We start from the raw sequence: 22,358 nt of genomic DNA on the forward strand, positions 1-22,358 counted from the left end.
TTCTTGTTCTTCTAATCTCTAAGACAGACAAGTTTGTTTACATTTACAGGAGATAATGCTTCCCACTTGTTATTTACAATGTCCCCTGAGAGTGAGAACAAGTGTTTGCATGGCACGGTTGTAGCCGGCATTGCAGGGTATTGACGTGCCAGATACGCCAAACATTATATGTCCCTTCATGCTTCGGCTTGTAAATGGCACCATCTTTTTTAGTGTAAATATTTGTAATAAAAAATAATATTAGGACTGTCAATTAATCATAGTTAACACATGCGATTAATGCAAAACTAACATATTTAAAAAAAATAATGAGCATTAATCACACACTGGGGCACCAGGCTCAGGGGGTACTGCCACATGCCTCCAGGGCAGGGGTGCACTTTCTCCTTCCACACCCCTGTACTGCTGCTCCTGCGTTCCCACCCCGCCTCCCCCACATGGAGCCACCCTTGGCCAAGCGGCACCGGACTGGGAACCTGCCTCCTATCTGCTATGCAGAGCAGGGTTGGGGGTCTGATATCAGGATGTCGCCCTCCTTCCGCCTGTGTACCCGGTCACTAATGAGCTGGGGTTGGGGAACGGAGAGCCTGTCTGCTGCTGCTGGCTCAAGAGTGAATACTGCCAACAGCAGCTGCTGCTGGCTGAAAAAGTGTTCAGGCTCTTGAATGCTCTGCTTAAAGAAACAGCACTCCCCCAATGTGTGCACACATACACCCAACACCAAAAATATTTAAATAAATGGTATTCTATTATTGTTTAATAGTGCAATTAAAACTGCGGTTTATCGGTACTATTTTTTTTAATCTCATGGTTAATTTTGATTATTTTTTTAAATCGTTTGACAACCCAGGCAGTTTCTGCTCAAAACTTTTTAAACAAGTTATCACATCTAAATTTTTAATAAAAGTGAAATAGAAGGACTTTTTTATTTTATTATTATCATATAATTTAGTGGAAACAAAATTAATAACAAATGACAATACTTACATGAATGGCTTACGTAAAGCAAATTAATTCTGTTTGTTTTAATGTATTACTGATCATTATTATTTTAAGTTGGATTTTGTGGAATGTGAATCTGATAAATAAGTATGTAGGCAGTACATTAAAGTTGTTTGTTCATCCCTCTTTTTTAAAAATCTTTTAACAGAGAATTCTTGAGTTGGAAAGTTCCCTTGCGAAGTATTCGCAAGATGACAAAAAACAGTTGGAGGAACTAACTATTTTGATAGAGTCTGAAAAAAACAAGCACAATAAGGAAATCACTGTAATGGTTGAAAAACACAGGGAAGAGCTAGAAAACATGAAGCAGCAGCAGGAGGAACTTTGGACAGAAAAACTTCAACTCTTAAAGCAACAGCAGCAGTCTACAATAGAGAAATTGAGAGAAAAACACGAGCAAGAAATGGATATAATGTTAAAAGAAAAAGAGACAGTTTTCCATGCACACATAGAAGAGATGAATGTAAAAACATTAGAAAAGCTTGATGTGAAACAAACAGAGCTAGAAACATTATCTTTTGAATTATCAAAAGCACTAAAAATACATGATGACCTAGAACAAGAGCACTTCGTATTGAAAGATGATCTAGATAAAATAAGGCAGGAGTCTGAGGCAAAACTGGAACAACAGAGAAACCAATACAAGGAAAAAATTGACATAATGGTTAAAGACCATGACATGTCTCTCCAAGAAATTAAGAAGGCACACAAAGAAGAAATTAACCAACTCAAGGTACTGTTGGAGGAAAAAGAAAAACATCTGGAGGAATTAAAAGCACAAGAACATAAACTAAAGGAATCACTTGAAATATCTGAAGCTGAACATGAACAAGTGTCTGCTAAACTAGAAGATCTCTGCCAGTCACACCAGAATAATTCAAGTGATCAGGCAAAGGTTTATGAGGGACAGTTAACAGAGCTGCAACAAAAGTTAACAAATGTGGAAGCTGAAAAATCACATCTTAAAGAACAGATTGTAAGAGCTGAATCACAGCTGAATGAAGTTAGGATTGAATTAGACTCTTATATATCCCAGGTATGTGACTTGAAGCAACAGTTGGAAGAGCAGAGCAGTGAAAATATGCAGAAAATAACATCTATAAGGCAACAGTATGAATCTCAACTGAAAGATCTCGGTACAGAGACTGATCAGGCAAAGAGAGATTTGGTTGAGAAGGAAAATGAACTTGAAAAAATAAAAAAGCAGCAGAATCAACAAATGGAAGAACTCAAACAGAAATTATCAGCCAAGGATGAGCGAATTAGTGCTTTACAAGTTGAATATGAAAATAGTTTAGAACAGCAAGGAACCAAGATGGAAAAAATTAAACAAAAAGCAAAAGAGATGCAAGAAATGTTCAAGAAGAAACTCTCAGACCAAGAAGCTAAACTGAAAAAAGAATTTGAAAACAAGCAGTTGGAGTTCAGTCAGAAAGAGAAACATTTTAATGCAAAAATGCTGGAAATGGCACATGCCAGCTCAGCTGGAATAAATGATGCTGTGTCAAAACTGGAAATTAATCAGAAGGAGCAACTAGAAAGTCTTGCAGAAGCTCATAGGCAGGAACTAGAAAAAGTTGCTCAAACATGGGAAAAGAAACTCAATCAGCAGGTTGAAAAGCTCAAGGAAAAGCAAGAAATGGAACTACAAGAAAAAGATCAGGAAGTTGGAGACCTGAAGCAGAAGCTTGCCACCTTCAGTGCTGAGAAAGACGGGACTAGCACAGAGATAACAAGGCTGAAGGAAGAACAAGTGAAGAGAGACGATTCTTTAAATGAATTGCAAGAACAACTAAAGCAGTTATTGGCACAGGTGAACACTTTGTCACAAAGTGAAACTGATCTCAAAGCACAACTTGAAAAACTAGAAGATGACCTCAGCCACTCCCTGAAGGACAAAGCAGTACTACAGGAACATCTCAGGGAGCAGAAGGCAATGGAAGAAAAACACAAGATTGAAGTTACTGAACTGACAAATATGCTAAAAACATCTGATGAAAAACTCCAAACTCTGGCATCTTCATACAGTAAAGAACGTGAGGATTATGAGAAAAAACTAGAGGATAAACACTTGGCAAGTCAGCAAAAACAAATTGAATTTGAGAGGTTGTCAAGCCAGCTAGCAGTACAGCTAGATATTTACAAGAAGGAAGCTGATACTTTATTGCAAGCTAAAACCAATGAAATAATTGAAAAATGTAATGAAAAAATTAATTTAGTAATCTCCAGAATTGTAGATTGTCAACATCAAACTACAAAAATTAAAAATGCAATATTAATTAAAAATTGTAAAATTCCTGAACTAGAAAACCAACTTAAACAAATAAGAGAACAACATACTACTTTAAGTAGCTCTTTGCAGGAGTCAACACAACAGTTACAAGATAAGGAAAATATAATTATGTTAATGAGAGCTGACAACGAAAGACTTGTAACAGAAAAGGAGCTGTTGCAAAAAGACGGAGGACATCAGCTACAGGCTGTAACAGAGAAGGAAACTTGCATCACACAGCTAAGGAAAGATTTATCTGAAAATATTAATGTTGTCACTTCAATGAGAGAGGAGCTTAAGGGAAAAGAATCTGAGGTCTGTGCTCTCAATAAGCTTCTGAATGAACTAAATGTCAAACTTGAAAACAGCATAGATTTAACAGAAAAAGAAGCAGCCATATCTTTGTTAAGCAAGCAACACCAAGAAGATCAACTGCAGTTATTGAATCAGGTGCAGGAATTATCTTCCAGGGTTGAGTCACTGAGCCAAGAAAAAGCATCAGCTTTGGAGCAGGTGGACCACTGGATGAACAAACTGTCAGAATGGAAGAAAAAAGCACAATTAAGGTTTACCCAGAATCACAATACTATTAAAGAATTACAAAGCAAGCTTGAATTAAATAATATTCAAGCTGGTGAAAAGGATGAAGAGATAAGCCGACTGAAGGAGGAGCTGGATAAGCAAAGCAGGAATTTACATAGTTTGAAAGATGTAATGGAACAAAAGCAGAGGAGGAGAGAAAAGCAAGAAGGAGAATTAACCGCAGAGTTAAAAATCCAAACAGCGAGAATTGCCGAGCTAGAGGAACACATTGCTCGCAAAACAGTGGAAAATGATTCCTTAATGGAAGAACTTAAAAGGCACAATGAACGAAGAGACACTGAACAAAAAGAGCTGGTTCAGCAACTTCAGAAGGCTGAGGTTGTAGTTGTCGAAAAGGACAACCGGTTCAAGGAGGCTGAAGAAAAAGTGCTAAGTCTTGAAAAGCAAATGGATTCAATGAAAGCTGAACTTAATACAAAGCAGAGAGAATTTGAACAAATGAAAACTGAAATGATGAAAAGCAAAGAAGAAGAGTTAAAGGTGCTGGAAGATAGGATGAATGCAGAAAACACTACTAAGTTAGCAGACCTGAAAAAAAAGGCGGAACAAAAGATTGCTTCTGTTAAGAAGCAGTTGACTTCTCAAATGGAAGAAAAGGAACAACAGGTTAAGCAAGCTATGGAAAATCAGTTAAAAGATTTAGAACAAAAACTGCAGGAAAGAGAGGCCAAAATTATGGCTTTAGAAGAAAAAAATAGATTAATAAGAGATCCAGCAGAATTGGAGAGAGAAATGATGCAAAATGTAGAAAATGTAAAAGCTTCCATAGAGCAAGAAAAAACTAATTTGCTAAAGAATGTACAACAGATGTATGAAGAGAAAATAAGTGTATTACAAAAAGACTTATCAGATAAGGATGGATTATTGCAGAAGTATGAGAATGAGCAACAAGAAAGTAATGACTCTAAGCTAAAATGGAAAAGCCAACAGGAGGAACTTTTAAAAAAATTGGAATGTACTGGGAAAAAGCTACAAGAAGAACAAGCTGTGATCGAAAGGCTCCAGAAAGAGAGAGAGGAAAAAAATAAGAAATATTCTTTGTTGCTGGATCAACACAAACAAGATGGTGATGATATAGTAAGCATCAGAGAAGAATTAAAAGCCAAAGAACAAAAACATCATGATATGGAAAATGTGATTGGAGACTTCCAGAAAAAGCTTCAAGAAAAGGATAAAGTGAGTCAGTCTTTGGAGCAGAAGATAAGAGAGTTGGAGGATGATATAATAAAGAAGAAAGAAGCATTCAAAGTTGAGATGGAAGAGGCGATCTTGAAATATGAAGAAAAATGGCAAGGACTCCAGCAGCAGTTGGATGAAAGAAATAGCCAGCTGAAAGTTTTTGAAGAAAATGCGGAAGAAAAGATTAAATCTAATTTGGAACTGCAGAAATTACTTGGTGATATGCAGACTCAGCAAAAGGACTTGCAAGCTAAACTGGAGGAGGCTGAGAGAGAGAAGCAGAAACTGTGCAAAGAAATAAGCAAGGTGCAGAAAGATTTGCGCACTTTGCGGAAGGAGCATCAACAGGAACTAGATATAATGAAGAAAGAATCTTCAGAAGAAATGGAACAGAGGATCAGGTACTTTCTATACTCCTTAGTCCATTAAACTTTTTTAAAAAAATGATCTTTAGTCACTTAAACTTGAAGATGAATATTTTTAAGCTTATTTTATACCAGTAAAACAGAGACTAACATTTTACTATGCATTTATTTAAATAAAATAAAAAATAAAGCATTTGAAAGTAATGTTTCACAAACAAGTGAAAAATAAGTTTAATTCGTAAACCAAAGAAAAGTACAATATTTTGCAAAACAGTATATATCACGCTTGGTTTGGGCTCAGTGATGTTTTTTGCAGCTTCCCTGTACAAGTGCCTCTCAACACACAGCTTAAAATATACACACAGTTTTAATTTCCTCAAAATGGAGAATAGGGAAAGGATATTAAGAAAAATGATACTTAAGAAGATTTAGGCAGCATACAACATGGGCCTAGTTTTGCAAAAGTGATGTGATTCTGGGTGCTTCACCTACCTTCTGAAAGGTTGCCCACCTTTAAGGCGCCTCAGGTTATACTCAAAATCCAGGCAGTGGACTTCACAGAAGGAGGTACAAGATGATTTAAAAAAAAAAAATCCTCTTCATGCATGTGTATGTCACAGAAACGTGGTATACTATTGAGAGCACTAACAGTTTCTCAACCCAGGTTTTGTCTAATAACTCTGTCTACATGCAGAACATTCCTGTCTTGAGCTTCCCTGAGCAAAAGTCCCATGACTCATTGTTATTGGTCTCTTCCATCTTGGCAGAACACCTGGGTACATCCTATAAGAAAGGAGCAAATAGCCTCCCAGGGCCCTAGGGCATTAATCCCAGTGCCAACCTTCCCCTCAGAGCAAATCCATGCTTAAGTAAGTCTTGGAGAAACTACTAAACTACCTTCAGTCTTTCCTTCAAACTCTTCAGATCTGCAATGAATTTCTTGACGTTTTTTGTTCTGTTGTACAGAAGTGAACAGGAAGATAATGAACTAAAGCACAACTCCACCTTAAAGCAGTTGATGAGGGAGTTTAATACTCAGCTGGCTCAAAAGGAGAGGGAACTGGAAACAGCAGTACAAGAAACTATAAGTAAGTGAAATGTTGTAATCTGTATGGATTTGTTGTTTTATCTTCGTTACAAATAAAAAATGCCAAAATTTCAGATAAACTTTTGTGAGGTCAGTTTCATATGGGTATCATAGAGGAGGAAGAGTTACACATCTGAGTAGTAGTCGTTGTGTGAAGTTAGCTTATCCCAGAAAGCTGAAGACTAGGTCAGAAAAAAACAAGCAAACAAACTCTGCTTCTGCAGTGCCGAATGTTAGTCTTGCCTAGGGAGCATTGTAAAGCTTGTAGGATGCACATTGGAAGCGTCGTACATTTGCAGCTGTTCTTTTTTTATACCCAGAGATTGGGTTCCCTAGCTGTTGCTGTGGACTTCTGCACCTGCCAGTGTAGGAGATACCTGATTTGTGCATAGTTCGCTAGCTTCGTAGGAATTTCTACAGTTAAATTGTAGGTATGTGAGATGATTTGCATCCTGTTATATGAGATGAAAATCAAAATACAGTAATTGTATTTGTTTCATGAGTTTGCATTTAAAACTTGTGTTTTCAACACAACAAACAAGCATCAGACCAGTGTATTTGACTGTAGCCTTTGATGGCAGTTGTTTAAGAAAATTCATATTTGATTATGAATTGGAAATACATTCCCTGAGCTACATCCTGAGAGTCTCTGACCTGTGCCAGCTGCAGATGGCCCCAAAAGGATCATATACCAGCTGGGGATAGCTGGAGCACAGTACGCTTCTTCATCTAAACTTGCCTACTCCCTGTGCCTATGACGGGGGGGTGGAGGAAAGCATGGAAGCTAGCTATTCTGGCTGTATGCTTGCTAGAGATGCCTCTGTACTTGGGGAATTTCAGACAAGGAATTGCAGGTGGTTTCTGCTCCCTTGTGCTGGCAGAATAGGGCATCTGGATTCAGGCCAGGACATAAAACGGAAACTGCTTTAGTGGCACTCCTGGATGATCTCCTGTCAGTGAATATAGGGCAGACATGTCTTCATATCCTCCTGTACCTCTCTTTATCATTCAACACTGCTCACCGTGAGATACTGCTGTCCTACCGAAGAGAGGTGGCAGGAGTCCAGGGTAATGTGCTCAAATTGTTGGGTGTATCCACAGAGGGATACACCCTATGAATAATGGTGGGAAACTGCACCTCCACCATTAGACCATTCACTTGTGGAGTCTCACAAGGATCAATTTTCTCTCTAGTTCTTTTCAACATCTACATGCAACTACAAGTGGAGCTGGTCAGACAAAATGCCATAATGCCAGTCAAATGTAAGTGATGCATGCAACTCTACCTGTCCTTTGCCACATATGAGCAAACCACTAACACCAAGATGGCCAAATGTTTGGACAAGATAGCTCATGAATGTAGAACAACTGGCTGAAACAGAATCCAAGCAAGACAGTAGGTAGGGTGGTGGGCAGAGGAAAATATTTTGAAGCGTTTGCAGTTACGGTGCAGTCTCCTTTGGTTGAAGGTACACACTGACAATTGATCAACCAAGTCTTTAGTTTAGGAGTGTTTCTGGGTTCTTTGCTGTTGATAAGGACTTGTATAGCAGCATCCGTGGATACACTTACGACCATCTCTGGTTGGCTAGGAAAGTCCGTTCCATCTTCGTGGATGAAGACCTGGCCTCATTTATTCTTGCCTTCATCATCTCTTGGCTGGACGACAACAATGTGATATACCTGGGCATGAAGACTGAAGTGCTTAAGAAACTTCAGCTAGTATAGAATACTGCAGTGCTTCTCCTCAGCAATACAGGCTACTTTGAGCACAGCAAATTTCTCTTTTGTTTTTTACACTGACTTTCCATAGAATATCAAGTCAAATTCAAGATCTTAGACCTTATCTTCAAGGCTCTCCCATGGCCTGGTACTAGGATAGTTTAAAGACCCTAGGATGAAAAGCATGTCAACAACTTCATTTCCTGGAACCATGGAACTGTTTAATAAAGATAAAATTCATCTGTGTGCAAGACAGAACTTTCTCAGGGCCAGTCCTGGACTGTGGAATGAACTCCCAAAGGACCGTCACAAACCTCACTGCCTTTGCTTAAAATGCAAAACATGCTTCTTTGACTTTGTCTTCTCTAACATAAATACATGTATATTTAAAAAAAAAACCAAAAAAAAAAAAACCCCGCTATCAAAACAAAGACACTCCACTGCACACTTAGGGAGAGGATGAGAGAACAAATGTGCAGCAGATGTTAGTCATGTTGCTTAATGCACAGCTGAAAGGCACTCAGTTACTATGATCATGAGCATGGTATAAAAACCTACATAATATAGTAGCTTGGAATCAACTGATAAGTATTGTGATCTTTCACCTTAAAATCTGCTTGGCCCTCAAGCTCCAAAAAAAACACATCACTACTTTTAGATTATGTATAGCATGAATTGTTTGACTTCCTTGACTTTTGCCTTATGAAAGGTTTTTTTTTTCTTCATGCACGTTTACAGACGTGTCTTCAAATCTTACTTTTTAATACTGTTTATAATGTAATGTTGGTTTTTATTTAGTAAAATATAGGTACCTACTCAGTTGTGATATTACTTGACTTTTTTAAACAGGTAAAGCCCAGGATGTGGAAGCTGAACTAATAGAAACCCATCATGCAGAGACAACACAGTTGCATAGAAAAATTGCTGAAAAAGATGATGATTTAAAAAGAACTGTAAAAAAGTATGAAGAAATCCTTGAGGTAAAAGTGGTCTGATTCAGTACATTTCAGTATAATTCTGTTTTTAAACTTCCTGATGGGGTCCTTTTAGACAAAAATTCTAATCTTTATAGGAGATTTTTAAAAACACAGTATTATAGAAATGGGTTTTATGGGTTTTATATTTCAGATTAAATTTTTTTGGTTAGATTTAAATATTCCCCTCTAGTTTTTGCACCTAAAATGTTTCTGCATTTTGCTAGTCCATGAGAACCTCAAAATGAAACTGGCAAGGCACAAAAATAAGGCTAGTTTGCTTTTAGTGCCCAACCGATCCGGCAGTGAAATCCATAAACTCTGGAGCCCACGTAACTTATTCAAGGCCCCTCTTAGTATTGGGGTGGCTTCTGAGATGTTATCCACTCAGTAGCCTCTGAGACCTCATGCCACTCAGTTCCCAGGAACTCAGCTCAACTCCACTCCAATCTTTTCACTGAGGTTCCTTTATTGGTGTACAATCAAACTACTCTTGAATTGATCAGTCTCAAACATAGTGGATAGGTACCGTTCATACCACACTTCCTAAGTTACACAGAAACCCCCTTCATTTATATACATGTACACATTGCATTCACTATATGTGATGTTACATGTTTTGGAATTGGCTTGATTACTTTGCAGGATCCAATCCCTGTACAGCATACTCTGTCCACTTGCTGTCTGTGTTCATGGATTTAGTAAATGGTTCCCTGGGTGTTGCCCCTCTTATTTTAGCTAGCTCAGTCATTGTCTTTTAGCTTACTGACCTATTAATTTATCTTAGCACAAGCATTCTGTTTTCAGCCTGCTGATCTAGTTACCTCCCTAATCCAGTCTTCCAAAAAATGAGGACTCCCTGTGTTTACTTACACATGTCAAGCTAGGCCTATGCTTAGGTATAAAGGTCTGCACACAGGTCTGAATGTAAGAGCAATTTCCAAAGTGAAGTACAGAAAGTAAACAAGTAACATGAATGGTGAAAGGTACATTAGGTTTTAAAAGGGTTCAAGTTTAATAATCAAAGGTGGTGTTGGTTGCATAGTAATAATTTAAAAAAGTAAATGGTTTTGTCCTGTAGTGTTCCATCAGTGACCAATGTGAACGACTGCATATCTGTCAGAGTTCAGAGGGATATATGCTATTTAAAAAATAGAAAGAATCTAAGGGCAGCAGTTCATATTCTGATTTTAAACCTCATGCAACCTGAAGACTTCAGTGAATGTGCCAAGTGTGGAAGGCAGGGTAGAATTTGGCCCAGAATCACTTTCCCTGATTTCATTGCCCAATTTATAACAATAAAGTTAATCCTTTTGTCTCATAATTCTAATCTCTGTGTTTTGGGAGTATTCCCACCTTTTTTTCATCCACTGTTTTGGATGGTTTAGACACAACAAATCCTGCATTCTGGCAGGGGGTTAGACTAGAAAACAGTTCCCAACCTGGGGGTGCCAAAGATTACAGTGGGTCCATGAGGCTTCAGTAATATTGAGGTCATTTACCCTCCTGAGCTCCACACTGGGACCTTGAACTCCACGCCGGCTGGTGAGGATTTCTCAACTCTAAGATATCTTCTTGGAATAGGAAACATGGCTATCGACAAATATGTGTTCCCTAATTTTATAATAGGGACAAAATGGCTATCCATTATTGTCTCTCTGTATACCCCCTTATTAAATCATGATATGAGCAACAAATTTCATATCAAGTTTATTGTAGTATAAAAATGTGCAGTATTCTTTAACAGCTATACATGCTATGTTATAAAAGACCTAATAAGTTAAATTGTTTACTACTTATGAACTAAATAGAGCCATTATGTATGCTCCTGCCTATATAAATCTGTGATTATCTTTTTAAAAGTAGTTAGAGAAATTTAGTAATCTCAGTAAAGATGATTGTAATTTGACATCTGGACATCATAGAAGACAAAGAAATAATTCAGTCTAGTAAACTTCATGTGGTTTTATTTGTGAAGTACTTTTAATTCTGGCATTTTTCATCAGGTGTTTCCTTATCTTTAATGAAACACTGTGTGATAAAGGGTTTATGAAAATCCCTCAAATGAGAGGACTTGCAGATCAATGGTAGTCTATAACTTGTGTTCTGTGATCTTTGAAATGCAAATTAAAATATCTTGTTAGAGGAAAAATGCACTACAGTTAGGTTAATCTAGGTTTATGTGTGAGCTAAAAATGAAGGATCTCATTTAAAGTGTGTAATCTTTCATTTATCATCATGCCTCCCATGTGCATGGAATGCAGGCTTTGTGGTTAAAATTTGGGAAATTACAGTTTTATTGATGTCTTCATCTATCATCATCATGAAATCAGAATAGAATTGGTTTATATATTGCCAAAGTATACCAGATGCTTTACAGAGCAGTAAATCTATAGCGTGTGCTGTGTGGCATGCATGTGCTCTGTAATAATTTAAAACTCAAATTACTATATGTGATCTCATATTAAGACTGGTATAGGCCACTGGTCAGTTTTGTTACAGCATAATTAACTGTTTTGAATTGACGGGAACCATTTGCTGAATTTTTTAGCCGTATTCCATGACCGAGAATAATGCACATACAAGTTTGCTACAACTTATCCATTGAAATAATGTAGATTGTATAGATGATGATGCACATGGGTCAGAAAATGGCTATAGCTGATGTTTCAGTAGGAAAACATAAAGGAAACAGCTTTGTCAGATTTTGTTTGATCACTACAATATTACAGTAGTCTAAAGCATGTCTTGGTGCAGGCAAATCTAGATTTCATGAAAGTTTCAAGACATTCAAAGCTTTTATAAAATAACGTACTGTTGGGGGGACACATAGGCAATTGTTCATTTCAAAAGATGATAGTGCGAGTGCCAAAGCAGTTCAGTTACTGTGTGTCATGCTGCAGGATCTTGAGTATCTAATAATTCTTGAGCGACAGTCCTTGCCACAAATAACGCAGGTGTGGGGTACAGGGCCAGAGCAAGAAGCCAATACACTACTAGTGTTTGAGGCTTCCTCAAGCTTTTCTCTTTGCTTTCTCATCTACTTTTCATCAGCTTCTGAGTCCTTGGCAAAGCACAGCTGTCCAGGATGACCTGTTGCTAGCTATACTTTCCCAGCTTGCAGTGTGGCTTCGCAGTAACCACAAGTTCTCCTTACAGGAGATTCTTTGGAATGCATATGTTGTCCATCTGTTGCAGATTACAAAGCCAACGGAGGCATCTTTGAGAATAATGATTAGACTTGTCGGTTTTTCTTTCTGAAGTACTTCAGTGTTGGGAACTTCGGTTTCCAACTTAATATTTAGAATACCTCAAAGACAACAGGTGTGGAAGATGTGTAGCCTTCTCTTCTGCCTGCTGTAGGTGGTCCAGGTGTCACCACCATATAGAAATATACTCAGAACTCATATCTGGTAGACACAGATCTTAATGTTTGATATTAGTTTCCTGTTATCCCACACACGTTTGGTCACTTGGCTGAATGTGGTAGCTGCCTTTCAGGCTGTGACTTCACTGCAATGTTAACTCAAGCGTAGATAACGATTCAACTCCTCTCAGTAAGCTTTGTTCAGCCACACTGCAAATTAACAGTTGAGCTACACAAACTCTTTGGATTGCAATAGCATTACAGAGTGATTGGGTTTAGCAGCTGATGTGTTCTATCAACTCTAGCTGTAGCTTGTGGCCCCTGATAGTTCAATCAAGCTGAGTAGTTTTGTGTGTGGACAGAACATAAGTTATTACTTGAATTAACACTGCAGTGAAGACAAGCCCCTATAAGCATAAGTGAATTTTCAAGTCACATAAGCTGTTAGGAGCTTAAGACCTTGTCTAAGCTAGCACTTATGCCGGCAAAACTTTTGTCGCTCAGGATTGTGAAAAAAAACACACCTCTGAGTGACATAAGTTTTGCTGGCATAAGTGCTTGTGTGGACAATGCAATGTCTGCTGGAGATGCTCTCCCGCTGGCATTGCTACCGCTGTTCATTTAGGTGATTTTATTAGTCAGTGAGAGAGCTTTCTCCCATTGATATAACACGGCTACACAAGCACTCATGCTAATAAAACATGTTGCTCAGGGGTATGTTTTTTTACGCCCCTGAGCAACAAAAGGTTTGCCAGCATAAGTGCTAGTGTATACAAGGCCTAAATCTCATTGAAAATCAGCGGGACTTAGAAGCTTAAGTCATTTAAAATTTCACTCCATGTCTCTCTCTTTTATAAAGTGTCAAGCATATTGGTTAGAGCTGGGTAGGAATTTTCTATCAGAAAATGCCCTTTTTTGCAAAATCAAATTTTTCTTTGGAAAAACTTCAATTTTTCTGAAAAATGTAATTTTTTGGTTGGGAAAATCAAAATGATGGCATCTCGGCTGCTTACTTGGAAGACTCTTGTCAGCTTTCTTTTTCCGCTTGCTGAAAGAGAGAGAACTTGATGTGAACCTTCCAGGCAGGCAGCTAGCAAGCCAAAAATTCCATTTGAGTTCTCATGAAATGGAATCTTTTTTTTAAAAAAAATTCCGTTTTGGGCAAAACCTTGAAATTTTTACTTTTTGTCTGGAAATGGGACAGATTTTTTTCTGAAACTTCAATTTTCAATAGGACAGAAATTCCATTGTCCAAGCAGCTCTAATATTGATGATACTCAGTACTTTTAAACAGTTCACTCCTGATTCTGTCATATTGATAAAATCCTCTGTATTTATTTGCCATCTTTATTGGAGGCAGATTATTAGTTTGTAAAATTTTGAATACTGCTGAGCAGTACATAAGTGATATATTGGCATTACCATTATTAAGTTGACAAGCTAAAATCATCAAGAAATTCTGGAACAGAAGATTCCTAATCTTTCTTTCCATACTAGAGGTGTTCCCTTAATAAAACTATTTCCATTTCACTTAATGTATAGTCTGATTCATGCTGTCATACTGCACTATCCTGTGACTGCATCTTTACTGACATTTTAATGTTGTAATTATATAGTGATATATATGACTGACAATTTCAGACTTCCAGGGTACTCGCTCTGAGACAAACCAGTGGATTTACTGATTTGTTCATCTTGCCAAAATAAAAAGAATTTTTAAAAAAGTCAGGGCTAGCAGCTAAGTGTGTGCACTTCTACACAAGGGACCTTGAAACTTTTATTCTGCATTATTTATTCAGGAAAAGTATGTTGAAACTCATAATAGGGGTGATCTGCTTCTTTGCTGCACAATGATGTTGTTTGCCTTCTCAGTCTTTGGTATGTATGAAAACAACAGTTGCTACTATAGGTATACTTAATTCTGTCTCAGCACAATGGGATAGACTAGATGACCATTTGAGGTCTCTTCCATCCCTAGACTTCTGTGATTTTATTGGGCAGAAATTTGAGAAGCTGTATGAAGAGACAAGAATGAAAGTGTGTGTAAAATCTTTATGAACTGCATTTGCAAAAAGACAACAACTATGCTGTGGTCACTACTGTGGAGGGGGAAGGGTTATGTTTGTGTCCTTTCTTGATTTAATAGGGAAAAGGGGAGGTTGATTTAGACCTCTTTAGAGCAAAAAATTAAATATATTTTATGGGACCAAAAATTAAGATGGCTTTGCTTGGGGTCTCAGTATGCTTATCTTTGAAAAAGAGGAATCATTATATGTTCTAGGACTGAAGAGAACTGGTACTCATAAAGTTCCAGAGGGGTAGCTGTGTTAGTCTGTATACAGCAAAAACAACGAGAGTCCTGTAGCACCTTAAAGATTAACAAATTTCTGCGGGCATAAGCTTTCATGGGCTGCAACCCACTTCATCAGATGCATGAAGTGGAAGGTGGATTGCAGCCCATGAAAGCTTATGCCCGCAGAAATTTGTTAATCTTTAAGGTGCTACAGGACTCTCATTTTTGCAGTATTCATAAAGTAGAATGTAATTTTTTGTATTTTCCTACATAGAATTGTAAAACACTTTACAGTTAAAACTACTTCAACTGTAAAAGTTTGACTGTAAAACATACAAAGAGGACAAATTACATACAGAGATGGGGTGGAATAAAAGAGCTGAGTTTCAAATTCTGTAAAGATGCAAGTAGATATTTTTACACTTGTCTGCAGAGTGCCTAGCACACACTTAGTTCTGCATAGATAAAATAGATTAATTACAACAGGAAAGGAAAGATACAGAGGTTTAGTGTCAATTTTAAACTGGAGCAATCTGATGCATAATATTTCAATAGTTCATAGACAGAGTTGGGAGCTGGATACGTGGAACACAAAAGGAAAACCCCTTTCCCATCAGTGAAAAGTCATTAGAATAGAATAGAAGAGACTGACATTGAAGGAGCAGAATGAGCAAGTGGAGAAATAGGCTATATGATCAGAAAGATAAGGAAAAGCAAAGACAGAGAGCACTGAAAATGACAATTTTAAATTAAGTTCAGTGAACAGGGAGTCATTGAGTCTGAAAGGAGATCAGATGGTCTCACTTCCTGAATCAAAAATGACTTTGACCACAGCATTAGTACCTCAGTGAAGTTCCAAGAACAGAGATTTAGGAAAACCTTAGAAAGAATTAAAACATTTGAGACAAGAAGTGATTAAGTCCCAGTCATTGTCAATAAATTGGAGCTAGAGTATGTCTTTTTCACAAATTCTCAATTTGCTTACATTGATCTATCTCCTGTACACCTGCTGGAAGTATTGAATATCACTTAAATGTTTTTTTTTTTACTCATTAAGATTTATAATCCTTAGTAAGAATTTTTGAAAAGCTAGCTAATTGTTTTTGTGTTTGACAATTGACAATTTGCCAGTACTATCTGATAAACCCTAGAAATGTCATTCCTCGTTTTCATGGTAATATAGATTGAGCAGTCCTAAATTTTCAGTGGAAGCCTTTGTATTTTGACTTGAATCTTTTTCTCTCTGTATGAAGCAGAGTTATATTTTAAGTGCTTTTTGTCTAATACGATCAGAAGGTTATTACATGTTTAGACCTTAACTGTGCAGTATTTAAATTAATGCACTTATTTTTCATTCTAAAGGCTCGTGAAGAAGAAATGACAACAAAAGTAAATGAGCTGCAAACACAGCTGGAGGAATTACAGAAGGAATACAAACAAAAGCTGGCAGATGAGGAGAATAGGAACAAGGAAAAAGTGAGCTGACATTAATATTTATATTGGTAACTTTAGGCATTAGTTTCACAGTTTTCATGAGACCCTGTAGTTGCTGTTAATTAACCTTGGTTCTACTTATATATCAGGTCTTGGCTTTCTTGTGCAATTCTGAGTTCTTTGAAAAATCTTTTGCTGCAATATTTAATTTGATCTTGTTTTAATAGTTTGAATATTGGTTGTTTTTCCTCTCTACTCCTTTGTTTTTAAATGTTGACTTTTCAGTGGAAGCACTTGTCACTTGTTCAAGAGGATGCAATATAGCCTAGTTTGATTATAAGAAATTTGGAATTGGAATTCAAAAGGACATAAAAATGTTTCTGTACCTCAAAATAGGCCCAGCAGGGGGCAAATATTAAGCAATTTTTTATTCATGGAAGTATGGGTGTACACTTTGTCTTAACTACACTTCATTTTGATCCTGTTAATCTGCCTTTGAATTATAAAATATAATTGTTAAAACTAGTATTACATTGAATAGGGAAAAAATAAAAACAATTGAGATGACAATTTTTCTTTCTTCATCTTGCAAAAAAGTGCTCATTTTGCCTGTGAACCATTAGAAATATTTGATACTTAAAACAGCATCAAAAATTACATCAGTGATGTTATTAAAATGTCTTTGTGTGATCTTGACCGGAAGGCAATACACATTTTAATTCTTTCTCCTTAAATTAATTTACCAAAATAGTGTAAATATTATATATTATATAACATTAAGGATTTTTCTTTAATATAGAAAAAGCAGAAGGCCTTGAATTAAACTGTTGTAAACCAGCCTTGTAGTACCTCTTTATAGTAATATGCAATATACTGTGATTTTTTTAATACATTTTTTAGAAAGCCCTAAAATAGTGAGGCACAACAGAAGAATTTATCTCTAGGTCTTGCTTTTGTTCATTTAATCCAATGATTTAAATGTCATATAGTCTATAACTAAGAACAGTCATTTAATCCTATGCCGCATATGTTTTCTCGTGTTCATTTACAAATCATGCGGATTATATCTAATCCATGTGCGAGCAACTATTTTTCACTTATATTTATACGTTTAACTCTCCACAGAAGTACAACGATGGCATAAAGATGTAAAAAAATTCTGTTGCAAGTTATCTGTCTCTACATAAAGATATATCCATTTTGAGTTTTAAAAAGTGTGACATGGGTAAACTACTAATTTTCTCTCTCTTTGGAATCTCCTCACTTTCCTGGAGTTTCCTTGGCTAGCCTTGGAGAAACTCAAAGGAGTTGTCCCATCTGTGGAGGAAATAGACCAATTGGGAGAACTCTTAATTGTTGGCAAATAGCCTTGTAGTTTAACCAATAAATAGTACTGTGTCCATAGGAACGATAGTGTGGGGGTCTGTTTTGAAGTGCCTATATAAATATAATTATTGTATCCAAGTTATAAATACTTGCAGAAGAATGGGATTTTCAAAGGGGTCTGAAATAGTTAAGTGCCCTAAGGCCATTGAATTTCAATAGAGTCTTGGCACCTAGCTCCTCTATGCTCCTTTGAAAATCCAGCTGATTTTTTTTCTGACAGTGTATATAAACTTTATTTTCATCTCTCCAGTCTGATGACATACGGACTTTTTATTTATGTACATATTGGTACATATTTGTTCATTCATAAATTATTTGCTGATGCACTGAGATAGAGCCTTCATTGCATAATTGTTTTCCTGATAGAGAAATATTACTATTGTTTGTACAGACAACATTTGATGATCTTTTCACATTCAGATGAAGATATCTTAAGGTCGCTGATTATTTTTGTTTTCAGGTGTCTGATTAATCCTTTTAACTGTGTAAATGAAGCTCCATTTATTTTGCAGATGTTTAGGTATTAGGACACATTCTCATGCTCCCTGACCCAAAGAATGGTGTAGGTGTGGGGTATATGTGGTAGGGAATGTTTTTTCCCCCCTGTTTGGTTTAAAAGTTATTTTGCCACTGCCCTTTGTTCGTCCCCCCAGCCATTTTCACTTCGGAGTTACTTTCTTAGGAAACTGGCTTTGCTGTTTACCTAATAACAGTGGTGTCACTTTTACAACGTTGAGGGGCTGGGTAAGCAAATTGTGCAGAGCCAGTGGGCCACATATATTTATATGAATGTGTACACATTTGCATAAATTTAAGTGGACTTTTTGTCAGTTTTATACTCCCCATGATGCATTAGAATAAATGGAACCTGTATAAGTAAAATATTTTATGACCATTACTATCCTTCATCTTCTCTTCTCTTTCTGTCCCTGTCTATAGTCCTTATTCCATTTTTCCTTTTTGCTATTTTTATGCTAAGTTAATAAAACTGTTCAGTGTTCAGTTCAAGTAAGTTAAAGTTACTCCTTATTAGGAATTCATATTTGTTAGCTATTGTTTCTTCACATCCTTCTACTTTACAAATGACTTTCTTGTGACACTCTACGACTGGGTAAATGTAGATCTAAGCCAAAGCTTGCACATAGTATAATTACTTTTAAAGTAAGTATAACATTTTTGTCATAACATTTGTTTTTATTCCATGATATGACAAATAAAATAATTATTCAACAAAAGCCAACATCTAAAATTTTTAACTGGGATGTCTGAAAATTTTAAAAATGAATGTTAACAGAAAAGAGAGGGTGCCTATTCAGGCAGGCTCCTGCTCCCACTGAGTTTGAGCTCCACAGAAGAACACATTCCCCAGAAGCACACCTTCTAGAATATGTAGAAAGGGAACTTCTCACCTGCAGATCTGAATCCTAAGGAATCTTGTCTTGCTGACGTGAGGGGCTCATAAAAGCAGTTGTTCCTGTTCTGCACTCCATCAGAAGGCATAAGTAGAATACCTCATGCGCTTAGTCCATAAAGTTAATCTAGTGTTTTCTGTATATTTCCACTCTGGGGAGATGCGCTGACAAGTGCAACTGAGACATTGAAACCTGGTAGAAGTGCCTTTAAAAAAAAACAACAATAAATCTCACACAAATGTGTTGACACCACTTAAGGTTGCTGAAATTTAATATAACCCATATGCAAAATATATAACTAAAACAACATTATTAATTAAAAAGACCCAAATCATTTAAAAAGATTGGAAGTAACCAGTTCAGGTAATTTGCATATTTACATTAATGTCTGACTCTCAAAGGTAATGATATTCTGAATAAGGAAGCTATTGTCATATGAAAATTTACCTTACACGTTTCCAATAGCAACCTGAGTAACTCACAGTTATAAGACATAATTTAATTTATATAGTTAGATATATGCATATCAATAGCATGTGTGTATAAAATATAGTATTCCCAGTAATGTTGATAGCATTTGAATTTCTTTGAATTATATCCTATGAGCATTCAGTTACCATTATTACACACTATCTGTTTTGTAGAGAGATTGGACGTATTGGCTTCTTCAGCTTTTACATTAAAATTGAGTTAAGTAGCTGTAGCTGAATAAATTGGTTATACTCCTTCCAATTTTATTGAAAGCCTAACTTACATTACTCATTCTAGACACATGTAACAGTGATGTAGTAAATTTACAGGACCATGGGAATTTATTTTTAAATGTATGCATATATATGTGATTTTGATCTTTATTACTGTAGTCAGTTACAAATACAAAGAATCCTGATTAGGTGACTGATTAATCCTTAATCTACTTGTACTGTCTCTTAATATCTTTGTATTCTGGTCCAGTGTAATTCTTCATGCTGACATGAATTCTTTTTGAAAGATATTTGTTGTATTTTTATATTCTATCTCTGAAGATGCAAATGAAAAGCAGTGTGTTTAATATTGTGCCTTTTTTGTTCTAGGTAACAATAACAGAGCTTCAGGTAAGGCTTGAATATCATTGGTTTTGTGCTATCTAGATGTTTATATTGTGTTCCTCAGTGGATTGTGATTAGAAGTGCTGTTGTTAAGATTGCATATATTAACTGATGAAAGAAGGAAAACAAATTTAACAAAAAATGTACTTGCAGTGCAAAAATGTGCAGTGTATGTATAACACCTGATTGATGAATCCCATATGTGGCTTTTCTTCCAGACACAGCTAGCACAGAAGACAACTCTTCTCAATGATTCAAAGTTGAAAGAGCAGGAGTTCGCAGAAGAGGTAGGGGTCTTGTTTGAATAAGAAGAAATAGTGTTCATAAAGTCATAGAGTTTAAACCCAGAAGGGACCACCAGCTCATCCAGTTTGACTTACTGTATATTACAGGCTAACACCGCACACGCACACGCACACACAATTAGACCTAAGTATTACAGTCTGCAGCAAGCTAAACTATTACGTGCCACAGTCAGACAGTAGTGGGAACTGACTTTGAGGTCCCTGCAGTGGTAGGGAATTGATTAAATAAGATACTTGGATAATCCTGGCAAGTGACCACACACCATGCCTCAGAAGAAGGCAAAAAGCCCCCACCTCCAAAAGTCCCTGCCAGTCTGACCTAGGGAAAAATTCCTTCCTGACCCCCCCATATATGATGACCACTTGGACATCTTGGGCAGAAACCAACCAACTAAATATTTGAGAGGGAATACTTGGAGGAACCTCAGAGTACTGGCCCTACCCCATCTATTGTCCCATCTCCAGCCATGACAATTTCTGATGCTTCAAAGTAAAAAGACCAAAAAACCCCTAGAATATGTTTCGGATGGGTAAATCTGTTCCTGACCTGTGCAGGCAACCAGCTGAAGCCATAAAGCATGAACTTTAGGAAGATAAGACCTCACTCCTCTGACAGTTAAAAACCATCTTCTAATTTCCTGCCTGAATTTGTTTATGCCCATTTGTTCTTGTTAATAAAGTTCTCGTTATAGACCTTGTCTGCACTACAGAAATTTACTGTTTGGTACTCTTAAAATGATTGTAGCCCACTTCTCATCACACACAAAAGTGCTGTGAACACTTTACATCCATGTCAAAGACCTTCCGGGTTATACTTGCTGTCAAGAAATATAAACACCCTTTCAGTATAGCCTCCCCTGTCCTCCTCAAAATTTTAAAATAGCAAACAGTTGTCATGCATTTTAGCAAAAACTTTTTTGAAATTAAAAGTTTGACAAGGCATTTAATATAACCATTATTCTTTTTCTCCTCCTATAGTAGATCTAAATACTGTTTAACAGCTAGCCTTAAAATGCAATCTTCATGGTTTTGTACTTTTTAACCTCTGAATAGTTCAGTATGAAAACACAATTTTTAATGTTTTCTTTCTTTACAAACAAAAAAGCATCCCACTTACATGGATGGTTGAGACGTTCGTTTTGTATATCCATTGTTTGTGTTGTAAAGCCATTTCAATTATGTTTAATTTTAATTGTGTATATTCATCACTTACCCTTTAATGACTGTTTAGATTCATATACTGGAAGACCGGTTGAAAAATTATGAGAAGAATGCGTACGTCACAGCAGTTGGAACACCATACAGAGGTAAAGAAAATTTATTTTACCATATATTAAATAAAATAGTCCTTGAAAGGAAATGGTCACACTTCACATAGCTTGAAAATGTTACATTAATCTTTTTATCTAATGTGACATTCAATAACTGCATAATGGCTGTTCAAGATCCTATGAGATTTACTGTGGAATCTTGCCCATATTTTGTCCCATTAGATCCTAATAGAGCTGTCATGTGATTTCATAGTAAATCACAGAACGTTTTGTGATAGTTATATTTATTGTGTCAATACTATAAGAGCTTTGTAACCTCTCTACCAGATCTCTTGAGAGCTTGTTATCTCTCTACAGTAAGGAATAAACAGAACAATCTGTGAAACACACAAAGTTGAAAGCATTTGATTGTGAATCTATGGTCTGATTATGGGGTGGCATTTTACTGTGTAGCCCTATACACATGCATGATGCAGTGCAATCAGTAAACCATAGCCCTGCCTCAGGAATCTTGTAGGTTACTTTGGACAGCTAAAATACTAAGATGAACAGGGAAATATCTGTTACTTTGTATGAATATGGTGCATGCCTTTGTGTT

At 36.6% G+C, this 22,358-nt stretch overlaps 1 protein-coding gene across 1 annotated transcript in view; it reads left to right on the top strand.

Annotated features, from left to right (window-relative positions):
• GOLGA4 (golgin A4) overlaps positions 1–21,796 on the top strand; it is a gene marked incomplete at its 3' end in the record, with an annotated part of 38,934 nt that extends 17,138 nt beyond the window's left edge. Inside the window, exons 8-15 of the mRNA XM_067563923.1 lie at positions 1,151–5,457; positions 6,388–6,509; positions 7,703–7,771; positions 9,080–9,210; positions 16,227–16,340; positions 20,170–20,190; positions 20,403–20,471; positions 21,721–21,796. Coding sequence (XP_067420024.1) covers positions 1,151–5,457; positions 6,388–6,509; positions 7,703–7,771; positions 9,080–9,210; positions 16,227–16,340; positions 20,170–20,190; positions 20,403–20,471; positions 21,721–21,796 — 4,909 coding nt within the window. The remainder of the gene's footprint in view (positions 1–1,150; positions 5,458–6,387; positions 6,510–7,702; positions 7,772–9,079; positions 9,211–16,226; positions 16,341–20,169; positions 20,191–20,402; positions 20,472–21,720) is intronic.
• Positions 21,797–22,358: the final 562 nt, after the last annotated feature.

The sequence above is a fragment of the Emydura macquarii genome, unplaced genomic scaffold (genome assembly GCF_026122565.2).
Source record: "Emydura macquarii macquarii isolate MOO-44397 ecotype Brisbane River unplaced genomic scaffold, CSIRO-AGI_Emac_v2 contig_2629, whole genome shotgun sequence".
Lineage (NCBI taxonomy): Eukaryota > Metazoa > Chordata > Testudines > Chelidae > Emydura > Emydura macquarii.